The sequence below is a fragment of the Antedon bifida genome, chromosome 11 (assembly GCF_963402885.1).
Source record: "Antedon bifida chromosome 11, ecAntBifi1.1, whole genome shotgun sequence".
NCBI classification, from domain to species: Eukaryota; Metazoa; Echinodermata; class Crinoidea; order Comatulida; family Antedonidae; genus Antedon; species Antedon bifida.
The window spans coordinates 3800156-3821498 of record NC_136236.1 but is presented as its reverse complement, the minus strand read 5'-3'; the positions used below and the strand labels follow the sequence as shown (position 1 = coordinate 3821498).

General features: G+C 32.2%; 1 protein-coding gene across 2 annotated transcripts in view; it reads left to right on the top strand.

Moving 5' to 3' along the window:
• LOC144855816 (microphthalmia-associated transcription factor-like) overlaps positions 1-20416 on the top strand; it is a 49302-nt gene extending 28886 nt beyond the window's left edge. For both annotated transcript variants that reach the window (XM_078713758.1, XM_078713759.1), the window contains exons 3-8: positions 64-234; positions 11796-11885; positions 13339-13531; positions 15777-15852; positions 16296-16443; positions 17175-20416. In XM_078713758.1, coding sequence (XP_078569884.1) covers positions 64-234; positions 11796-11885; positions 13339-13531; positions 15777-15852; positions 16296-16443; positions 17175-17492 — 996 coding nt within the window. In that variant the 3' untranslated portion in view covers positions 17493-20416. The remainder of the gene's footprint in view (positions 1-63; positions 235-11795; positions 11886-13338; positions 13532-15776; positions 15853-16295; positions 16444-17174) is intronic.
• Positions 20417-21343: the final 927 nt, after the last annotated feature.

Below are 21343 nucleotides of genomic sequence, written 5' to 3'. Positions count from 1 at the left end.
GTTTCTCCATTTGAATACAATGACTACATTACCTTATGCTTTTTTCTGTCGTCTTTCTTGCAGGTAAAAACAAAGCTGCAGCATCCGACACGCTATCACGTACAAGAACGACAAAAGCAGCAAGTACACCAATACTTGAATGCGCAGTCATCACCAGGGTTTCTTCAACAGCTATCGCCCAATCGGAATGGTTCGCAATCGAGCATGCCGAACAGTCCGATGTCAGGCACTGATGTAAGTTGATTATTTTCTTGTTTTATTTTGTAAAATTATCTTCATGCCAGACAATAAACCTTGGAAGCCGTGGAGTTTTGGGTTTTCGATTTCCCTGCCTGAAATTCTTGAAACTTTGTAAAGTAAGACAGATGATCGACACACATTTATTTATGTAAAAAAAAGTCACATTAAAGTAGTTCGATATTCAATAATGAAGGACCATCAGATTCTTATCGTTCGGTCGTTTAATTTCACCTATGCTAAACTGATGACACAAAATAGACATTCAGCACTGTAAACACAATACCACCGGTCATATTATGGCAAACTTTCCATGCTTATATTATAATGTACATGAATATTTTAATATGCTTTGTACATGGCATGTTAAAGTAAAGCAACTCATCCAAAGTGACTAGTTCAAATCTAGTTAAACTGTACACCACAATCAGGAGTATGTCAGACTATACAGTACCTGTTGTTTTGTCCAATACTATTAGAGATTGTTTATCAGTTGATATTTAATTGATTAAATCCTAAATTTCTTTCATTTATGTGCCGGTAAGTCGTTTAGGATGTCTGCGTATGTTATTTTTGTCTGCAGTAGATCTTACAGATTAGCTTCCGCCGCAAGGGAAAAGATTTCAAGGGAAACGGGGGTTATGTGGGTGTGTGTCAGGAATTGGGGGAAACTGAAGGTGTTCAGTCTCAATATAGATTTATTTAATTTTGTATTTAATAAGATGGTATCTTTTCATAGGAAGTAATAAAATATATTAATATGGTGTTTATTATTAATTATGTAATAATTTCACTTGTCGTACTTTGATTTGTTTACATTTATTGTCGGAAGTGTAAGATTTATTCACAAATCAATAACATCAATTTAGCTTTTCTAAAAGAAAAAACTATTTGAATCAGACTGAATATATTACAGTATATTATGTGTGTGGTATGGAAACATCTAATCAATTTGAAACTATTGATCAAAACTGATTATTAACAATTAACTATTACTTATTGAAGATGATATAAATATATTAATTTCCGATTTCTCTGTGTTGAAGGTCTTAACATAAAGCAGAGCTTTGATTTTTATTAGGTCGCATGTGATCACAAAGAAATGTTAGCCCCCGCCTTCAGCCACCTGGGATTTTAACAATTTCCCCTCCGCACAACTGTCATCAAGATTGTTGCATTTGTTATTTTATTTTTAACCCTGCCTTATCAGTACGATCTCCAATTTAAATCCGTCAAAATCATCCTGTTAAAGACTTTCCGCGGTTTTCCTTCCTGGGTCAACGGAGAATTGGGTCCCTTTGGAAAATTTCACTGACATGCTGTTGGTATGACAACCGTAGTTTGAAATGTAAATCGGGAAACCGGAAAGTATCCAGACGAAACGTTTTATGTCAAAATGTTTAATTCATATTTTGTCATGTGTCAATTTTGAAACATTTTATACAAATGTACATCTGGGTTTTGTTGAATCTATAATTAATATAATAGTTATCTTCTCCTCCCATGAGTAAATTATATTTTCCAAAGAAAATTTGTATCGAAGAAAATACAGTTGTCTACCAAGTTAATTAGTGATAATGCTGTAGTACTTTGAATTCCGTCAGGGAATCTGTACTTTTACTACAAGCCTTCTGTACATTGTCTTGTAGAAGATATGCTTTCCAACTTATACAAAAAACAGAATCTATTGGTTCATAAGAATTTCGCTTTGTTTGTATTGACAAGAAGCTGAAAAACTATATATAACTGTAATAATTATATAACCGATCGTTTGTAAATATTATAAATTTATAAAAATGTATTATAACGTTTGATAAATGTATTTTAAGAATGGAAAATATTAGGTATTAAATGATTTCCCCAAAGTGATCATGGTCTCCTCTTGGAGGGCGCAAACATTGATCACCAGTTTTTATCTTCATTTGTACCCATGGGTTGGTGAAGATTTAGTGCCGAACGTCCGACTCGAAACAACACAGGATCTACCATATACCATTACCGATGTTTAAAATGCGCGCTTTTTCTGTTTGGCATTTGTGGGTTATTTTATCTTTCGGACACAAAATAATCATAGGAGAGAATTTTAAATTGTAAACAAATGTATTCTCTTGTTAGAATAAACATTTCTTGCGTACCAAGTTAATTTGTTTTTGCTTTGATTTAACTAAATTCAATTTCAAATTTCACAAATATATAGAAATCAAATTATAATATGTTTGGTTGTCTACATTATCCATGTCAACAGGAAGTAGTTGATATGAAACTGAAAGTGGAATATGGATTTGCTGACCCCGATTTATATTTTAATTCCTGTTTTTTAGGTATTAACCAATTAAATTGTTACGTTATTTTGTTTACTTAAAATCAACGATGCATGATACACATCCTTTGTTGGACTTCCCCAGAAGTGTTATACTTCCGTCATCTGATGAATCTCGGACAACCTGATGAAATGGCCATGTGATGAGGGCACATGTCTTCAGGTTCCATAATGAAACGAAATATGGAAAAATATGAACTGCAACATCTACTCCAAAATATTTGAAAGGATTTGGCTTAGTTTTGTTGCTTTAAAAAAGTCTTTCTTTATAGAGAAAATGACATTTATTTACGTAATTAATGAATACTTAAAATATTAATTTTTAGGCAAAAAAAAAAAAATTAGAATGTGAGCTATAAAGATAGAATTTTACTGCGATGAGTAAAGATGAAGAACACTGTAAAAATGTCCATACATAATAATATATAACTTTATTCACAATCTCAGAGTAATACCAAGTACATACAAAATTAATTGAAGTTGTGAATGGGGTTAAGCTGTAAGCTAATGCTTTAGACGCAAAGCCCCTTAAAATGAAAACATTTGAAATAAATAAATAATTAAATAAATAAAATGTTAAAGTAACTACTGTATATTGAAATTGCAGTAAAAAATGTAGTTACTACAGTACTGTAGAATAATGATGACTGTATAATTTAATATTTACACATAAATAATTTCACTTTACTGATTTAAAGTATATTTTAAGTTTCACTTAAGTAAAACATACAAAGAATTTAGTCTTATGATGTTGACTGCAATTCTGAGTTTGTATCATTTGATTTCGAGTAATTCTATAATTACCATTAGATTGCACAATTTCAAAAACTAAAGTTTAATTTCGGCTTGGTAATCCCAAGGTAGCGGCGACACTAGTGAATCCTTCGTAGAGTATTATTAGAGAGACTTCACTAACTCACTCACTCGGCTTGTTCTAATTTGAGTTGATCTCTTACGTGGGTGGGTTGGAACTCTCCAAGTTTTATGACGTAAATTCAATCTTAACAACTGACAGCTTGGGATACCCTTAGACAAATGTGTGTTCTCTTACGAAAGCAAATATATAATGTGTAGTTAGTCATAATCATATTGGTTATATTGGCTCCATATGATTTCAATTTTATGTACTTTTGCCAGCGTATAAGCCCTCTCTTAAGAATTAAAAACTTTTTTTTTAATGTGAAATTTACTAATCATTTATTAAGTACAGTAGGTGTGTCTCCAACCATTTTCTATTAAAGTATTCATTTTTCCATGTACTGTACTTTTCCTAGCTCGCTACTAAATACATTCAACTCTCCCAATACCAGACCAAAGAGTTTCTGGTTTTCAGAGAGTCTTGTATTGGGTCAGTTGACTGTATTTAGAACAGGATTTTTAAAGCGCACATACCACTCAAGAGTGCTCAAGGCGCATTTAAAAAATAAAAAACAAATCATACAAATTCCGGACAAATAAAAGCGTCCCCATCCGTTCTCGTTCTGTCGCGGTCCCGGACCCCTACCTAGGTGACCAAAAATAGTACTGTATATAATCATATAACCATCATGTCTCCAACAAGGGACCACTTTCAAATGCATGGATAACTAGTCTGATTCCAGATATCAACCTTGGGACAGGATATTAAATTTAATCAATTGATTAACAAATTTAAAAGGTTTATTTGTCTGTGCAATAAATACTCCAGTAGACAAGTGGATAAATAGTTAACGATAATGTTGAGAACAGATTGACAAGTGATAGCCATATAAATGTAACTATATAAATCAAACAGAAAATATTATACAAAGAAATATGTATAATTGCCTTTATTTTTTTACTACGATAGTGATAAATATTGATGATATTACAATCAGTAGAATATTCAGCTGTCTACCATACTGTATACAGTATAATTTTTTTTTCTTCAGAATTTAGCCTAATCTAGGGGTTCAATTATACTCAAACTTCGTTTTTATCTAGGGGGTTCAATTATTAGCTTAATCTAAGTGGTTCATTTATACTTTAATTTAGCCTAATCTAGGGGGTTCAATTATACTCAAATTTAGCTTAATCTAGGGGTTCAATTATTAGCTTAATCTAGGGGGTTCATATACTTGAATTTTAGCCTAATCTAGGGGGTTCATTTATACTTGAATTTAGCCTAATCTAGGGGGTTCAATTATACTTGAATTTAGCCTAATCTGGGGGGTTCATTTACACTTGAGAATGGGACAATACCTGTTCATACATGATAATCTGAAAGAAAATTTATGATTGTCATTAAAATATTACTACAGGTAATGAAGATATCAATGGATGAACTATCACGTTGCACTTGGCAACTGAGGGCACCTGTCATTAACAGCAGTTAGTTTAATTTTAGAATAACTCATTGAAACCGTCATAATATTCAAACGTGTTCCTGTCTCGTGGGGGTTAGGGAAATCACTCCGATCAAGATCATTATCTTGATAACTTGTGCGCGATGAACGCTTTATTTGTTGTGTCTTGCCAACAAAAATGCTTACACATCCAAATAATCTTGTTTATAACCGTGGTTACATTTCTGTCCTTATAAGTTGGATTTTATTTTAAAACAAAGTTTGTTGCTGGTACTCAACAGTGGGCCCTCTATAGTTTAACCATTATTGCAGTTTTTATTTCATTTTTGCCAAATATTATTGAATTAATAATATTATTCTAAAATATGATCGTAAACTTAAGTTATTATGCAATAAAAGCGATGAAAAAGATTACATAACTTTTTTTATTTTTGTATGTATACAGATGTTTGATTTCTCAAATTAGACTTGATCTCCTTGCAGTTTTCATTTGATTTTAATTATAAAATAAGAGAAAAATGAAATACATATCTCACAATACCGAAGCAGACTATCTGAAAAACTAAACTTCCCAAAAAACCAGACTTTTCTTAATAATTACCATTAGAAACACTTCTTCATCTAAAGCTCTGTGTACACTATCAAACTAGTTGACAAAAAAGTGTGATGTGCCCAACAATTAAAACAGGTACTGTATTTTGTAGGCCTTTATCATAAACAAAGGTAAATCAAAGAACAATAATGGTGGATTAAATCTGTGAGAATATTTACAAAATAAACAGGTAATCAATATTTGCCAATAATAAGGCCTTGGTGTTACAAACAATAGAAGCACTACTAGCGGTCAGTTTGTGGTCTGAGAATTTAGTTGACCAATCAGAGAAAATTTGATATTAATAGTTTAGTTGAAGCAATGTGTAATTAGTGATATATTGTACTGTACTGAATGCTGTGGTAAGTACTGTATAGTTTTATATGGAGCCATTATAGGGACTACTATTAGCTACATGTGTGTAGGATTTTGTGTTATGATTGTTTTCATGCATGGTCTCTTTGACTTTCGGCTATCTTATCTCAGGTCTTCGCATTTCTGTGAGTTTTAGATTCTTTCCTTTTTCTTTTTCTGTGCCTGGATTTCAATGATATACAATGGTTATGTTTGGCTGCAAATGCAAGTAAGATAGAGCTAGTAACTTTATTTCTCACTTACTCAAACATTTTCATTGGTGTATAGTATTATTGGTGGGGGGGGGGGGGCAGACAACAAACCCATAGCCAGGATATAGTCTCCCCCCCCCCCCCCATTTTTTTTTTTGCTTTGTTATAAGCTCTCTACATTATCAAACTTTATGTGACTAAAAAATGTGATGTGCCCATAATATAGACATGATGATGTTATAATCACTACCATATTTGGGCATATTACTATACCATATTTTGGCACATATCACTTTTTGTAAAAATAGTTTGATAGTGTAGACAGAGCTTTAGATAGCAGCGGAAATAAATAGTAAACTCATGATGGGTTTTAGCCATTTTTTGGAAAATAAACTCTCTTTAAAAATGCTGGCTACAGGCGTGGACAAATAGTTTGAAAGTAAACAAAACATTGACCAATAAAACAAAATATTTTTAACAGATTATTAAATAAAAATTCTTGTTTATCATTTATAAATAGTTATTTCTCCAAAAAAGCAGTACTGTTCTAAACACAGTTAATTCTTTCTATACTTCTAGTATTTAATTACTTCAATTTTAATTATTAATATTTGTTTTTAGTAAGGAGTACAGTATTCCCTATTCCACAGGTTATCATGCCTAAATATGTAGTTGAAAGTGCTGGTTTGTTTGTTAATAACCAAGGCATGTTTATTTTATCCCACGTACGTTATATTAGTTGGTGGGTCTGTTCCATCTACCATCAGTAATTTAATATGTAAATGATGTAAAAACGCTGGTTGCATATTTTGCATATGTCTGTTATATTATATTTATTTATTTCTTAACTACACATGGTGTATTTCTGCCGGTTTAGTTACCTAACAACTGTTTTATGAAACGTTAGGATTTAAATAAAAATTGTGAGTATGATTAAGGCTGTTATTTTGTGTTTCATTAATTAAAGAGTAATTTAATTTTGATGTGCTAAAATTGGCTCAGTGGAATCTGGTTATAGTATTTAGTTGTAGTGTTGTGTGAAAGGAAGCCTAGATAATTAAAATATACTGGGTTATGTAACTATATTCATACAAATCATGTATTCAGTGAATCCATGAAGCCAGTTTACCAGCAAGATTTACTGAAATAAATGGCTTCCATTCCAATCTTATTAAAAATGGTGTTAGAAAATACAACATACTAAAATAAAACTAGTAGTTAGTGGTAGACTAGGTGTTAGAAAACATAACAAATGAACACTTTTCTAGTGGTGGTAGGCTAGGCCTAGACATTAAAAACCAAGAGCATTCAAAGGCTATATTTTGTCAATTGGATAGACAAAGTACAATATATTTCACATTTTTGTTGGAAACTATATATAACATAAAATAAACACTGGTGGTAAGCTAGGCCTAGTGAATTAGATAAAGTACAATATATTTTTACATTTTTGTATTTAAAGTACAGGTAGATATCTTTAATTAACGGTAGAATATTTTTTCCTTTTTTTTTTATATAAATTTAATATTAAGGATACAAATTTTGATGCTAGCCAGAAAAATTGTAATAATTTATATTTAATGATTTATATTTCTTACTTCAATTTCCTAAGCCATACAATTTACTTTTCATATAAATTATTGAAATTCTTTGACGAACAAAAATATTTGCATACTTACAGTATGGCGTGACGAGAACATGATGAAAATGTCGGAAAATATGGTATTTTTACTTGAAATTTTCATCAAAAAGAATTTTGAATAAATCAATCTAATTTCCTTGGAAATATTTTAAAGAATTTTCATCAACCTGCAAATGATGAATTATGAATTTTTAAAGTAAATTTTTATCATTGTATTAAAATATATTATGTATTATTGCAGTAGAACCCCTCCTTTGAGACACCCCCATTAAGGGGCCAATTTTCTGTGAAACCAACGAGTGGCAATAAATTTAAAGCTACAGCCAACCCCTATTAAGGGGACAAAATTAAGAGGACACTTTGTTGGGTCGCAAATAGGTTAAATGCTGTACATTTTATTAGAGTTTTTTTTTTATATCTTGTCATTGTACAGTATACTCCTTCAATATGCATCTTTGTTGAAATTTAAAATATGAATTCTATAATAATACTTCCTTAATCTCGATAGCAACACATTTTTTATTACAATGTTTCTGTAAATTCAATTGGATCGAATTATTGTATGCAGTTACCCTGGAAAAAAACTCACTGATAAAGTCCATTGTGCATTGTATGTTAGTCTTATCAAAAGGGGTGTATGCTAAAGATAGTATGGTACTGTACTTAGCAAGGTAAGGCTGTTGATCGAAAGCTCTAATAGGATATTGTCAGACTTCTGTTGGTGGTGAAAGCGTCCAATATTGTTGGACTTCTGTTGGTGAAAGAACATTGTGCCTTGTGAATTTGATAAATTTGTTGAACGAAATCTTAGGATAGTGCCAATTCAGACTTCTTTTGGTGGTAAGGAAGCCCAACAACTTCAGACCTTGTGAATTGTGTAATAAATTTGGATATTGTTAATGTTAGAGAGCCTAAGAACATCAACCATCACCTGGTGAATCTAGTTAAATTTGTTGATTGAAAACTTTTGCTATTGCCACTTTTGGTGCTGAAGAGTCCCAAGATATTGTGAAACTTATTTCTTGCCTTCAGGTTTGTTTCTGAATTATTTTAAATCAGGATATTAAAGCTAAAAGTAAAATAATCTTTATGACAGTATTTTAGGGACCTAGTATTTTCAAATTCATTGCAAAGCCTTTGTTCGCACAGGCATCTCTTATGTAAGAAAAAGTCTGGTGTCTTTGACCTGAAGAGATGTATGTACAGAGGTACATAGTCTCAGTTCACACTAGTGTTTCACCATAGAGAATACCAAAAGCTGCTATATGATATTGACTTTTTTTTGGTACACTGTTGTTTTATTCCAACGTTATACCTAATATAAATCAATATTTGATTCCCTCCTCCCAAGGGCCAATGTTTCCTAAAGCATGTAACTTGCTATTGTGGCCAAAAGCTGCCTTCACTTTCAAAAAGATATTTTATTTACTGTATTTCCTGGTTTGGATTTTAAAACATTTCCTCGTTGCTAAATTCTTTTAGCATATGAAAAATAACAATGCAATGTGCAACGGTTGATTATTCATTAATAATACAACATACAGGTACAGTAAGTAGTGTTAAGGATTTTTGTTTAGTTATTCTGTAGATTGATAGACAATCAAGGGTTGTAGTAACCTTTGACCTAGGTATTGTTATACAACAGTGTTATACAACAGTGTTATACAATAGTGTTATACAACAGTGTTATACAACAGTGTTATACAACAGTGTTATACAACAGTGTTATATAATAGTGTTATACAACAGTGTTATACAAAAGTGTTATGCAACAGTGTTATGCAACAGTGTTATACAACAGTGTTATACAACAGTGTTATATTACAGTGTTATATAATAGTGTTATACAACAGTGTTATATAATAGTGACTATTAATGCTGCATTATTAAAATGAGGAAAAATGGTTCAGTTTCTAACAGTAACAGGCTGTTTAACTTGCTCAGTTTTGTTTGTAGCAGGTTGTGTAGACATGCGACTCTTTTGACATGCGACGCTAGACATATCACCCTAAACATGCCATCGTTAAAGATGTATTGTCCCCCAAAATCATGAAAAATAAAGATTTTTAAAATCGGACTTTGAATAGGCCATTTTGCAGTTTTAATGAAGTTGTTCACTTCCATAAGAAAAAAAACGGGGGAAAAAAATTATTTCACCTATAAAAAGACAAAATAAACAGTTAAATTACCCAAAAACTCATTGTCTTCCAGACAATTTGACCATTTTTTGCTTTAAATTACATTTTTCTCAGGTAAATAAATTTTTTTCAGACCCAATTTTTTGTGAGAGTGAATAACTATTATGTGACATTAAAATAACATATTCAACAAAAAAATTAAAAAAAAATATTTTTTTAGGGGGACAATATATCTTTAACATGAGGGAAATTGAAATTAGACCCCTAGACATGTCACCCTAGATATGCAACCCCAGACATGTCTTAGTCTACACATGTGACCCTAGTTATGGAGACATGATCATCTTTTTTTCTCCTGTGATTTCTAACTATATGATTGCAGATGCCAATTGCACTCATTTCTAAAATTTCAAAAATAATGTTTTATCATTTTATTGTGTACTTTTTACACTTTACTACTTCACATTGTATCTACAGTAAATACCTTCTTGACTATTAAAGGAATAATATTTGTATCAAAGTGAAACATCATATAGTAAAGATATGGCAAAGGTTAATCAAATATATTGTCCGTTCACGCCCCTGGTTCAAGTACAATAACATTTACAGCCAGTCTAATATATAGGGCAGACTAATAATACTGTAATACGTTGAAATGGTTTATCTATTTTGTCCCCAAGAAGAACAGTTCAGACAGCATTTATGTGTAGGGCAGCTAGCTTTATCCTATACTTGGCTTTAATGTGTGTTGGCAATTTTCTTTATTGAAATGTCTTCACAAAAATGACAGCCATCTCAATTAATCATTTACTTATTCATTTTATTTTAACAATATTTTACTAGGGTGATCCATCCAGCCGAATCTGATCATTAGGGACCCTCACAAAAATACAATTTGACAAGACATAAACATGCAACAATTAAAAATAAGAAAAATTAATAAATTATAAATAAAGATTAATGAAATAAAATAATGTACAACATAATAAGAATCAATTAAAACAATGAATTATTACATTAATTGTGGTGAATTAGTATTATCATATTATTATTAAATAGTAATGTACTTTTGATAACTAACACAGTATTTGATAACATCCATAAAATAAAATGTATTTATACTGTATACAGGTACTATTGTACAGTATATATTGGTTTCAGTATAAGACTAAAGATGATCGTTTTTATGTACATAACATTTACAGGTTTCATTTATGTTCTATTATTATTCAAAAAGATTACATATGTTTTAATTGTTTTTTGATTGACGACGGGCTCCCTGTCGCCAGACAAGACAGCTTTTATATTCAGATTTTGTAGTACTATTGTAGTATCGGCAATTATAAAAAAAAGTTGACCTATTTTGATGGAAATTTATTCATATATATGATTTTCAGCATTAAAAATCAGACAGTGACTGTGACTACTGGCGTAAGATGGGATTTGACCCTAGTACCATGGGATTTGACCCTAGTACCATGGGATTTGACCCTAGTACCATGGGTTTCGACCCTAGTACCATGGGATTCGACCCTAGTACCATGGGATTTGACCCTAGTACCATGGGATTTGACCCTAGTACCATGGGATTCGACCCTAGTACCATGGGATTTGACCCTAGTACCATGGTATTTGTAGGCACACATCATAACCTGCAAGCTATAATTCCCCTGTACTGTACATTTCTTCACAGTACAAAACCATAATCTTGTATTACAAGTGGCATCAGCTCTGTTCACACTATCAAACTAGTTTGACAAAAAGAGCATGATATGGCCAAATATGGTAGTGATATCCCCAAATATGGTAGTGATATCTCCAAATATGGTAGTGATATCACATAAAGAGTGTAGACAGAGCTTAATGAAGCAACACACTACATTAGTATGAGAGCATTGTGATAGCATACACAGAGTGCTTCCTTATATTGTTTCAACTAATTTGACCTCTTGGTTGCTTTCCTTCCTCTATTGCAGGTAGACATTGAGGAGCTTCTAAACTTGGAGACCAACAGCCTTGGTGACACGTTTAGCTTCTTGGAAGCAGAACCACTTTACACAAACACAGTGAGTACTAATTTCATTATTAATTTAATTAATAGTCAAGCTTTCCAGATAATAAGCTTTCTCTTCCCGTATCTCCAAAAGAGACGAATACATTCAATTATCTTAGTATAATAGGGTATGAAGTTTCCAATGCTCCGGATATAATACTAATACATTGTATTATGCCTATATTATATTCTAGTTTTCCAAATATGGTCATTATATTCCCATAAATGGCTTATTAAGTGCAGTATTGGCTTATTTATACCTGACTATATACAGTACCCAATAAAGTAAAACAAAATTAGTCATAATAATTTTGTATTGTATGCCAAAAAAATTGTCATAATATTTAATACCATAAATAGGTCCATCCCCATGATTGGCTTATACCAATTATGTAAACACAAATAACTATATTAGTCATTAAATAACCTTTTTTTCCACTCTCAGTAAGTCGTTGCACCAATTTTCTAGGCCAGCCCGAAATAAGTTTTACTTTCGTACTGTATCAGTTGGTGCCAGGGCTTTATTTCATTTGAGGCTTGAAGGGTTATAACATCTGAAGTGCTATGTTTACACTCTTCAATCGCCCTAAATATGTTATCAGTATAAGTTGATAATAAAATAATTTCATAATCTATATTATGATGTTATTGTTACTGCAGTATAATGCTTTTTGATATCATTTCTGCAGTAATGCAGTTTTTATGACAAAAATATTATTTAAGGTTGTTTCCAACCAAAATCTATAAAAAAAATCTTTTACACCCAGATCAGGATGGTAAAATCAATGCTTAAAGTAAACTTGGTGATTTAAGAGATTTAGTGAGATTAAAGGATCAGTGGCGGAACATCTGGAAGGGTAGTGGTTGGCTAATCCCATGCCATGACCTTATTCTAAGCTAATACTCTTAATTCTCATTGGATAAATTTGCGTCAACGAATTTCCTAAACACATTTCATTCACTAGTGTAGACTTTAGAGTAAAATTCTTGTAGTAAAAACACAACATTTTTATATATAAATAATATGACATAAATTGAAATCATCTACAGTAATAAGATTAACAAATAATTGCTGTTCTACTTAGAATATTTTAATGTAAGTAAAATCAGTGAAAGAAAATAAATTTATTTTTATAAATTGTTTTCATATACTATAATATCCATACAAAATGAAACTTCAGAATAAGTTAGTAATATTTAAAGATTAAAAACACTAATATATCTGCGCATCCATGTATCTTTCTAATATTAATAATATAATGACTATTAGCTAACATAACAAATTGTATTACTCTTCATCCTTTTTGCAAACCCACCCACCCTTGAATATTATAATCTAAACATGTGTTATGATAATTCAGACTACATACTGTCCTAATCCAAAATCAACTACAAACCAAACATATTTTCCATATTTTACCAGATGTCATCCCATTAAATAAACCATAATTATCTTCTTTTACCAGATGCCAGTATCAAACACATACCTCGAAGCACTTGGATCAAACTCGGCGTCGATGCCTGCAGCCATACCAAAGACGTCGTCTTCATGTCCGGCCGACCTGGATAAATTAAACGCAGAACCGATCGCCTTTACGGATGAACATTCACGAGTGGCATACATGAAGGAACGACAGAAGAAAGACAACCACAATATGAGTAAGTTACATTATTATTTTTGATGGTGTAATTACTGCAGTAACTTCAGTAGAGTAATGAAATGCTATACTTCTATAATTCCCAGTTTTCTGCAAAGTCCTGTTTTAAATTGTACGTATCTCATACAGTTATATTACATAGCCTATGTAAATACGTGAACGTGATTGGTTGAAACTGCGTCACATGACTACCGCTGCGAGGATCGTAAATCGTATATATCCTCGAGAACGATGATATTGACTGAGTAATTTTCGCGTAATTATCGTGTCCCCTGTCATTAATCATATACATTCTCGAGTTCGATGATATTGACTGTGTAATTTTCGTGTGGCAACACTCGCGTTTGCCGATAAATAAACAAAAGTCATCTACTGGATTTGAACTCGGGTGGAATTGTCACTCCATCGCAAGACAACGCTTCCACCGTTGCGCCACGCAGCTTGCTTGAAGAAATTATTCATCTAAACTATTTAAACTATGCATACATAGCGCCCTCATTTGTTATTAGTCCTCCCTAAATGTGATGAAACACCGTTTGTGATTGGTCAATACTCACGGTAGTAACCTAGTAACTAGTACGCGCTGAACATCCGGTGATTCGGCTAGCTCATCGAAGAGAAGACGATGAATTGTTTATTCGGCCTACCTGATTATAATATTATTATTAATAGGCTTATTGATGGAAATTCTTCTGTTAATTTAAACGACCTAGGCCTAAGTGAATATTTTATTGCCAAGGAATCATTAATTAGTAATTATCTGTATATTATTCTTCGCAAGGTAAGGTGTCTAGGCAGGAGGCTTGTTTACATACAATACAAATACTATAGAATAGGAGGCCTAGCCTAGCTTCACCAGCAGACTTGTTCTTGGCTATATAATATAACAGATATTGCCTTTTATATCGGTTAAATATAAGATTTGACATCCCCTTGGGAATGATATTATGTTCTCGGGGAATATATATTTCCCTCAGCTGGCGCTTCGGGAAATATATATTCCCTCGAACATAATATCATTCCCTCGGGGATGTCAAATCTTATATTTAACCTCTAAGCAGTCAATATCTGTATAATATTACAGTGTTATATAATTAATAATAATTATAATTAATATTATTAAGCTAATATAAAATAGTATAAATTAGTAGTATTGTTTGTAAAATATAATTATCAAATCCTCAAAAGTATTTTTACCACTAGTGTATTCTAAAACATATTTTTTCTGTGGGAAATTAATAAAATTTCTACTAAAGTACAAAATTAATTTCACTCAAGTTATCCTTTGTTGTTTTACCCACTAGCCTATTTACCGCAAAATGTTACATTTAGGTCAATATTTCTCGACACGAATTCTTGTGAAACTGTCCGATTTATTTATTGAGATTAATTTTATTACAAGCAAAATGGGGACAGACATCTTCATGTGATGAATACCCTAGTGGCCGTATTAAAGGTTGTTTACCCCCCCGAGTGATCAATGTTGGGTAATGCTTAAATGCATGTTATTGAGTGTTGTTAATGTTGATCGTTACCACGACAATCTTGTCGGATGGGTGTCTTACAAACCTGTTAATACATTCAAATTGAGTAGCACTTCTGACAAGAAAAGTGCCGTCTAAGTGTCGAAACCTGCCACAAACGTTCAGGCGGCGGCATGCGCCTCTTCAAGCAACTAGGGCGCGGAGTCCTGCGGGACTTGCCATCGGGTGAACGACGATCGGATTAGCTTACTGCCTTCTGGCTAATGAAAGAAGGTGTTATTACTCGTCAATTCTTCCTCTTGTAAACTCTTGTATCTTCCGTTACTCATTAATCGTGTCTAAATGGTATCTAATAAGTCCGTTTTTTTTATTAATTGAGTTACCCTTGCTTATTTAGGCCGACGCTTTCAATTAGTCGTTGGCGTACTTGATGGAACCCGGTTGTCTTCTCTATTTAATGTCTGTCATGACTCACTTGTTCCCCTTTCATGTAAACAAGGTATCAGCCTATGTTCAATGGGTTACAAAGACCAGACATTTAATAAATGTGCCCCTCCCAAAACCGAAAAGGCGAAGAAACTTAGTGTCACTCAACGCGGTTGACCCCTATAATTCAAAGAAATCTAGAATCTTTGTGAACTTTCTACCCAGTAAAATACAACAATAACTAAAGCTCTGTTTACTATCAAACTAGTTTTGACAAAAAAGTGTGATATGCCCAAATATGGTGATTTCATTTTGTTAAATTATTTTTTATTGCAGTTGAAAGGCGACGACGATTTAATATCAATGATAGAATCAAGGAGTTAGGCACTCTAATACCGAAACATGCTGACCCGTAAGTTGAAGATTTTAATAAATTTATGAACCGTTGAAAACGGTAACTTTTACATTCTTTTTCCTATTCCTAACGTTAAATAAATAAAGATAAATTTACACTTTTCACATTTTCCTGTATTAAATGTATTTTTTAAAAAAAAGGAAAATTTCCAGTTTGTATTCTTTAAAAACTTTAAAAATGTATACAGTATTAGAACACTTCTATTAAGGGACACCTCTATTAAGGGACACTTGTGAAAACAAACAAGGCTGCAATATATGTTTTAACACTACAGTCAACTTCTAATCAGAAAACGTTAAGGAACACTTTGTCGGGTTCCAAAATTGTCCGCTTGATGGGTTGAGTTGTCTGTGTTTAGCTGTTCCACTCTGTTGCATCCAGAGAGTCAATGGAAAATACCATTATGAAATCAAATATATATTTTTTTTATTTGATTACAGAGATCAACGACAAAACAAAGGAACTATCTTGAGATCATCGGTAGATTACATAAAAAAATTACAAAGAGATCAAGCAAAATACAAAGAGGCAAATGAAAGACAGAAACAATTACAAGCAGTTAATAGGAGAATGATGTTGAGAATACAGGTACGCTATGCATCTCAAACACACGCGCACACACACCATTCCATGTTTGTGCCATTTTCTATAAGCACCCTGTTTAAAGTTTGCGGTACACCACATACATATAGTTCTGAAAAGAACTGTTGAGTTTCTCGCTGTTTCAATGCTTCAATTGCTCAATTCTGAGGATGGTCAAAGTATATTGATCGAAAATACATGTTCAGAACTTTTCAGAACTACATGTACGTGGTATACCGCACACTTTATATCTACATTTCACCATGCAAACCTTAAAACATTATATATCACCCTGTTTAAACAATTTAATAGTACTTTGTTATACACTTAAACCATAACAATTTTCCATATGTACTGAGTTGAAATAAACACACTTGTTATCAACATTTTCCTTAAGTATTCCATATGAACTTTGTTTAAACTAAATATAGTACTAAGTAGAACCCCTCCACTGGGAAACTCCTATTAAGGGGACACTTTCTTGTTAAATGAACATGAGGAAATACACTATAATCCATCCCTAATCAGGGAAAAACTCCATTAAGGGGACACTGTGTGAAACAAACATATGTTTTAACACTACAATTAATGAAATGGACATTCCTATTCAATGGGCACTTTATAGGATCCCGTACCTTAATAGGGGTTCTACTGTGATCATCATTTTTCCGTTACAAGTTTCCTTAAGCACTGTGTTTCAATACTAATACGACTAAAATAACATTCATTATTTTCAGGAGCTTGAAATGCGCTGCCAGCAACAGAGCATCCCAACTAAAGCGTTAAGCGATGACACAAAAACCGAGAACATTGCGAATGATTTTCTACGACTTCAGGAGGATCCAATGATGGACTTGAAAATAAAAACCGAACCAAATGATATGGATTTATTAAGCAATATTTTACCACCGCAGGAAATGAACGACTTTATGTCTTTCGATCTGAACGCTACGTCGATGAATATCGAAATGGAACCTTCTCCCATAATCGCCGATCCATTGTTATCGGCGTCGAGTAGTCGTAGAAGTAGTTTAACGAGTATGGACGATCTGTAACTTGTGGTTTTTATTTTCAACCCGAACTATTTTTCTTTGATCACGGTTTGCGAAACTGCAATGATTTGTCATTTTCTCATGGCACATGACAGTGATTTTCACCGATTTTTTTTTCGCCGATCGCTCTTCATTTTTAAATTTAAAAAACATAGTATATGAAATGACATTAAAATATCCTGCAGATTCTGTGAATATACTATTTAATAATTAGTGAATTAGAAAATTTTGAAGACGCTATATTTTCGTAGCCTTTATTGTTTGCTGATTTCCTGTAGCTGATTGCAACCATGTTTTTCGCTGTGCAATCGCGCTTTGCTATTAAAAATATGTATGTATAAATTGAATAATTTTCATTCGTGCAACAAATTTGTTTTGCGTTTGAGAGACAATGTGTACATAAAATAGAGAATACTAAATTTAAAAGATATTTTATGATTATATTATATCTTTTATTAAAAAATGGCAAGTTTATTAAATAGAAACTAAAGTCAGACAACAAAACAATGTTGGTACTGATTGCTATCTTTCTTTAATATAAGAACTTGTATAAAATTAAAGCTATTTGTTTGCTAGGAATATATTAATGGGTGTACTGAAATGATAAGTGGAAATATACAATACTGTAGTAGCAAATAAGCACAAAAATGATTAGAGTTTACGAACAAATGAATGTTTTCAAGCATAGGAAAAAACCCAATCGAACTACAGAGGAGAAAAAAAACTACAAAGAGAAAAAAACAAAAGTAGGACGAACCAGCATCATGCAATTGCCAATTGTTATTGGTGATCATTCATGCATATCTAAATAGAAGGGAACCAATGACTTTGAATGTGAGTTTCGGTTTCTAAATTGAATTGGAAACTACTCATGCGTATCCAAATGAAAGAATGAATTATAGACACATTTTGGTTTTTTATTGTTTAATCTAAAATGTTTGTGTAGACCGACATTTATCAATTTTAATTATGCAAAATTCATAATTGGTGTCTAGATTTTTGTTTGAGCCATTCAAGAGAATACTAATTATGCATAGAATTTTTTGACCTATGACCTACCCTGAAAATTATTCTGAAATTTATTTATTTAAAAAAAAACATTCCACCTGCTTTTTTCAAAAATATTTTTCCAATTTCCCTTTAGTTTTATTTGCAATTAAATTGACTAGAAATAAATAAAGATATTAAAAAATGGAAAAGTTGGTAACAATACCAAATATTCTACAAGATAAATATTGACAGTTTCCCGCAACCCCATCCCACTTCACAATCTTATAAGCTTCTTATTTTTTGGCACAAATTTATCATGCGACTATAGCATAATCCAACTCTTTTCGATATCCATGCTTTATTCACATATAAAATTATATAATACTGATATTCAGTAGAATTTCTTTACAGAAAAGTTGCCTTAACTTGCTAGTTGTCAACTGACACTGTTCTAACTCCTACATGCCATTATGTTTAGATATATTAGCATTTTAGTGTAAAATTATTTTAGCATGAAACTCGAGAAATCTGAAATGTATTTTGAACGTAATATAATCAATGTTTTACTCTTTTCTTTCAAATGTAATGTGTTTCTTTCCGAATTCTTACGAAGAATGAAATTTGCTTGATGAGTGATTACTTTTTAAATTATATTATTAATTAATTAGGTGTGTCTTTGTCTTAGGTGATTCCTTGTAAAGGTGTTTTCTGTTGTGTTTTAAATCGTAGTTTTATATCAATATTTAATCAGTTTGTTTTTAAACTTTTAGTAATTGGAAATTATATAATTTATATATAAATTATATATTGGCAGATTGTTAAATTATATTAAGGGCTTGGTATCCCAGATTGCTATCTATAGAATTTAATCAGAGTTGCTTGATATGAATACAGTGTATTTCATTCAAAAAAGGAACCAATAGGAGACTTAGTTTAAAAGCATGTTTATCATCCACATTTTATTATAATAAACAGGAGTTGAGGCTGGTTGGTTTTCCTTTACAAGAATATCAAATGTGCTAATTATTGTGCGTAAGTAAACTGCCCTTAATGTTTATTATTGTCCCTAGAATACTGTTTTACGATTCAATTTATTCAAGACTACGAATTTGTTCAAATGTTATTGTAATCAAAATTGTTTTTTAAATCAATTAATATTAATTATGCACAATATACATTATCGTATTTAGGCCTACTGTAAAATTACAGCAGCTACTCTGTATTAGGCAAGGCCGTAGAGCCTCGTCTGCCTTATGCTGGGTACGGCCCTGTTAGGAGTGTTTAGATAGGTTCTGCTCCTATTCAAAAAGCCTTAGATTTGGACCTGTATATGTATTATAACAAATCCTATATGTTAGTTACACAGAGAGTTGTATTTTGAGACAAAAAAATTGTAAATAGTTGTAAATATATTGAAAATATGGGTATCAAATTTCCTTGACGGAAAACGAAGTAGAGTATTAAAACTCGCAAAATTAAAAAGGACTTTTTAATCGCACAGTGTGATTGGCACTATGCGTGCGTCTGTGAGCCAAGCTGATTGGTTTAGAAGTAGACACATGCTCTGTCGTTAAGTTGTGTAGCGAAAAATTGACTATAGCAATTTTAATAAGACAAATTTTATGGTTGCTATTGCTGACAACTCTTCCGAAATTTGGGTCTCTCTCGATACTGGAAATTCCAAATATAAGAATTTTAAGTCTGAAAGGTCCTAAGATGCATTCTGACAACCAGCCTTTTTGGGCAAGTCATTGGGCTAGTACAAGGATGTCTCATTTCGGTAGAGTTAATTGTATACAATTTTGTAGAAATACAACATTTATGGTCCAAATATATTATTTTCTACATAATGCGCAGATATTTAAAAAAAAGTTAGATGACATTGAATACTGTACATACATGATGATAAAAGAATAAAGAAATATAAACAACTGCAATTTGTTGATTATGATTATTTTGTCAAAAAACGAACATACAGTAGATATAGACCAAGAGGCTTACAAGACAGTGATGTAGCCACAAGAAATAAAGTGGTGCAGTTTTCCCAAGAAAAGGGAACAATCTCTGTTCAAGCCACTGGGTTGTCAAAGACCTCTGTGAAAAAGTTGTCAGGTTAAAACCTTGCCAACCGTACTGGTGGCTACAGCCCTGCAAGAAATGGCGAAAGGAGAGGAAGACAAGAGAAGTTGGAGAGATGGAATCACCAAGTACACAAACACAGTAACCTGGCAATGGATGACAGACAGAAGATAATGCAACAGAGCTTTACGAAAAGGTTCTTTATGGAATACAGTATATACAACCATTAGACATAAGATTTCATCTTATGTTATAGTTGAGGAAAATAACAAAACAACAAATCGCCGTCCAAAAAATTATAAACATTGATTGAGAAGTGAACGAAAATAATCTAAAAACAAAATTTAAAATAATTCACCACTGATTTAGTTCAGGAAGTTTGTGGTAACTTCAGTTGACAGATGCACTTTTTGAGGCCACGTTTGATATCTTTATTTTCACCTTTTAATAATATCAAGGTTAGACATTTTGGAGTTATTATATCCAAGGTCTACGGACAGGAAGTCTGTCCAATTACAATATGAGGTAACCGCATTATGAAATTCAGTTGATGTTGATTTATTTTTCATGTATATGTCAAGTTTATCTCACAAATCCAAGGTCTTCTTCGTTTATATAGTTTGCTGTTGTTGTCTGACCCATAGGAATGCTTCCCCTGTCACACCTTAAAGGCCAATTTACATAGACGAGCAGTAACGGTAAGCGGAAAACCGCGTAGCTTGTCCCACATAGAATCTGTATCTATCCTGAGCGGAAACCACCCATCCGCTCATTGTTTTGTGTAA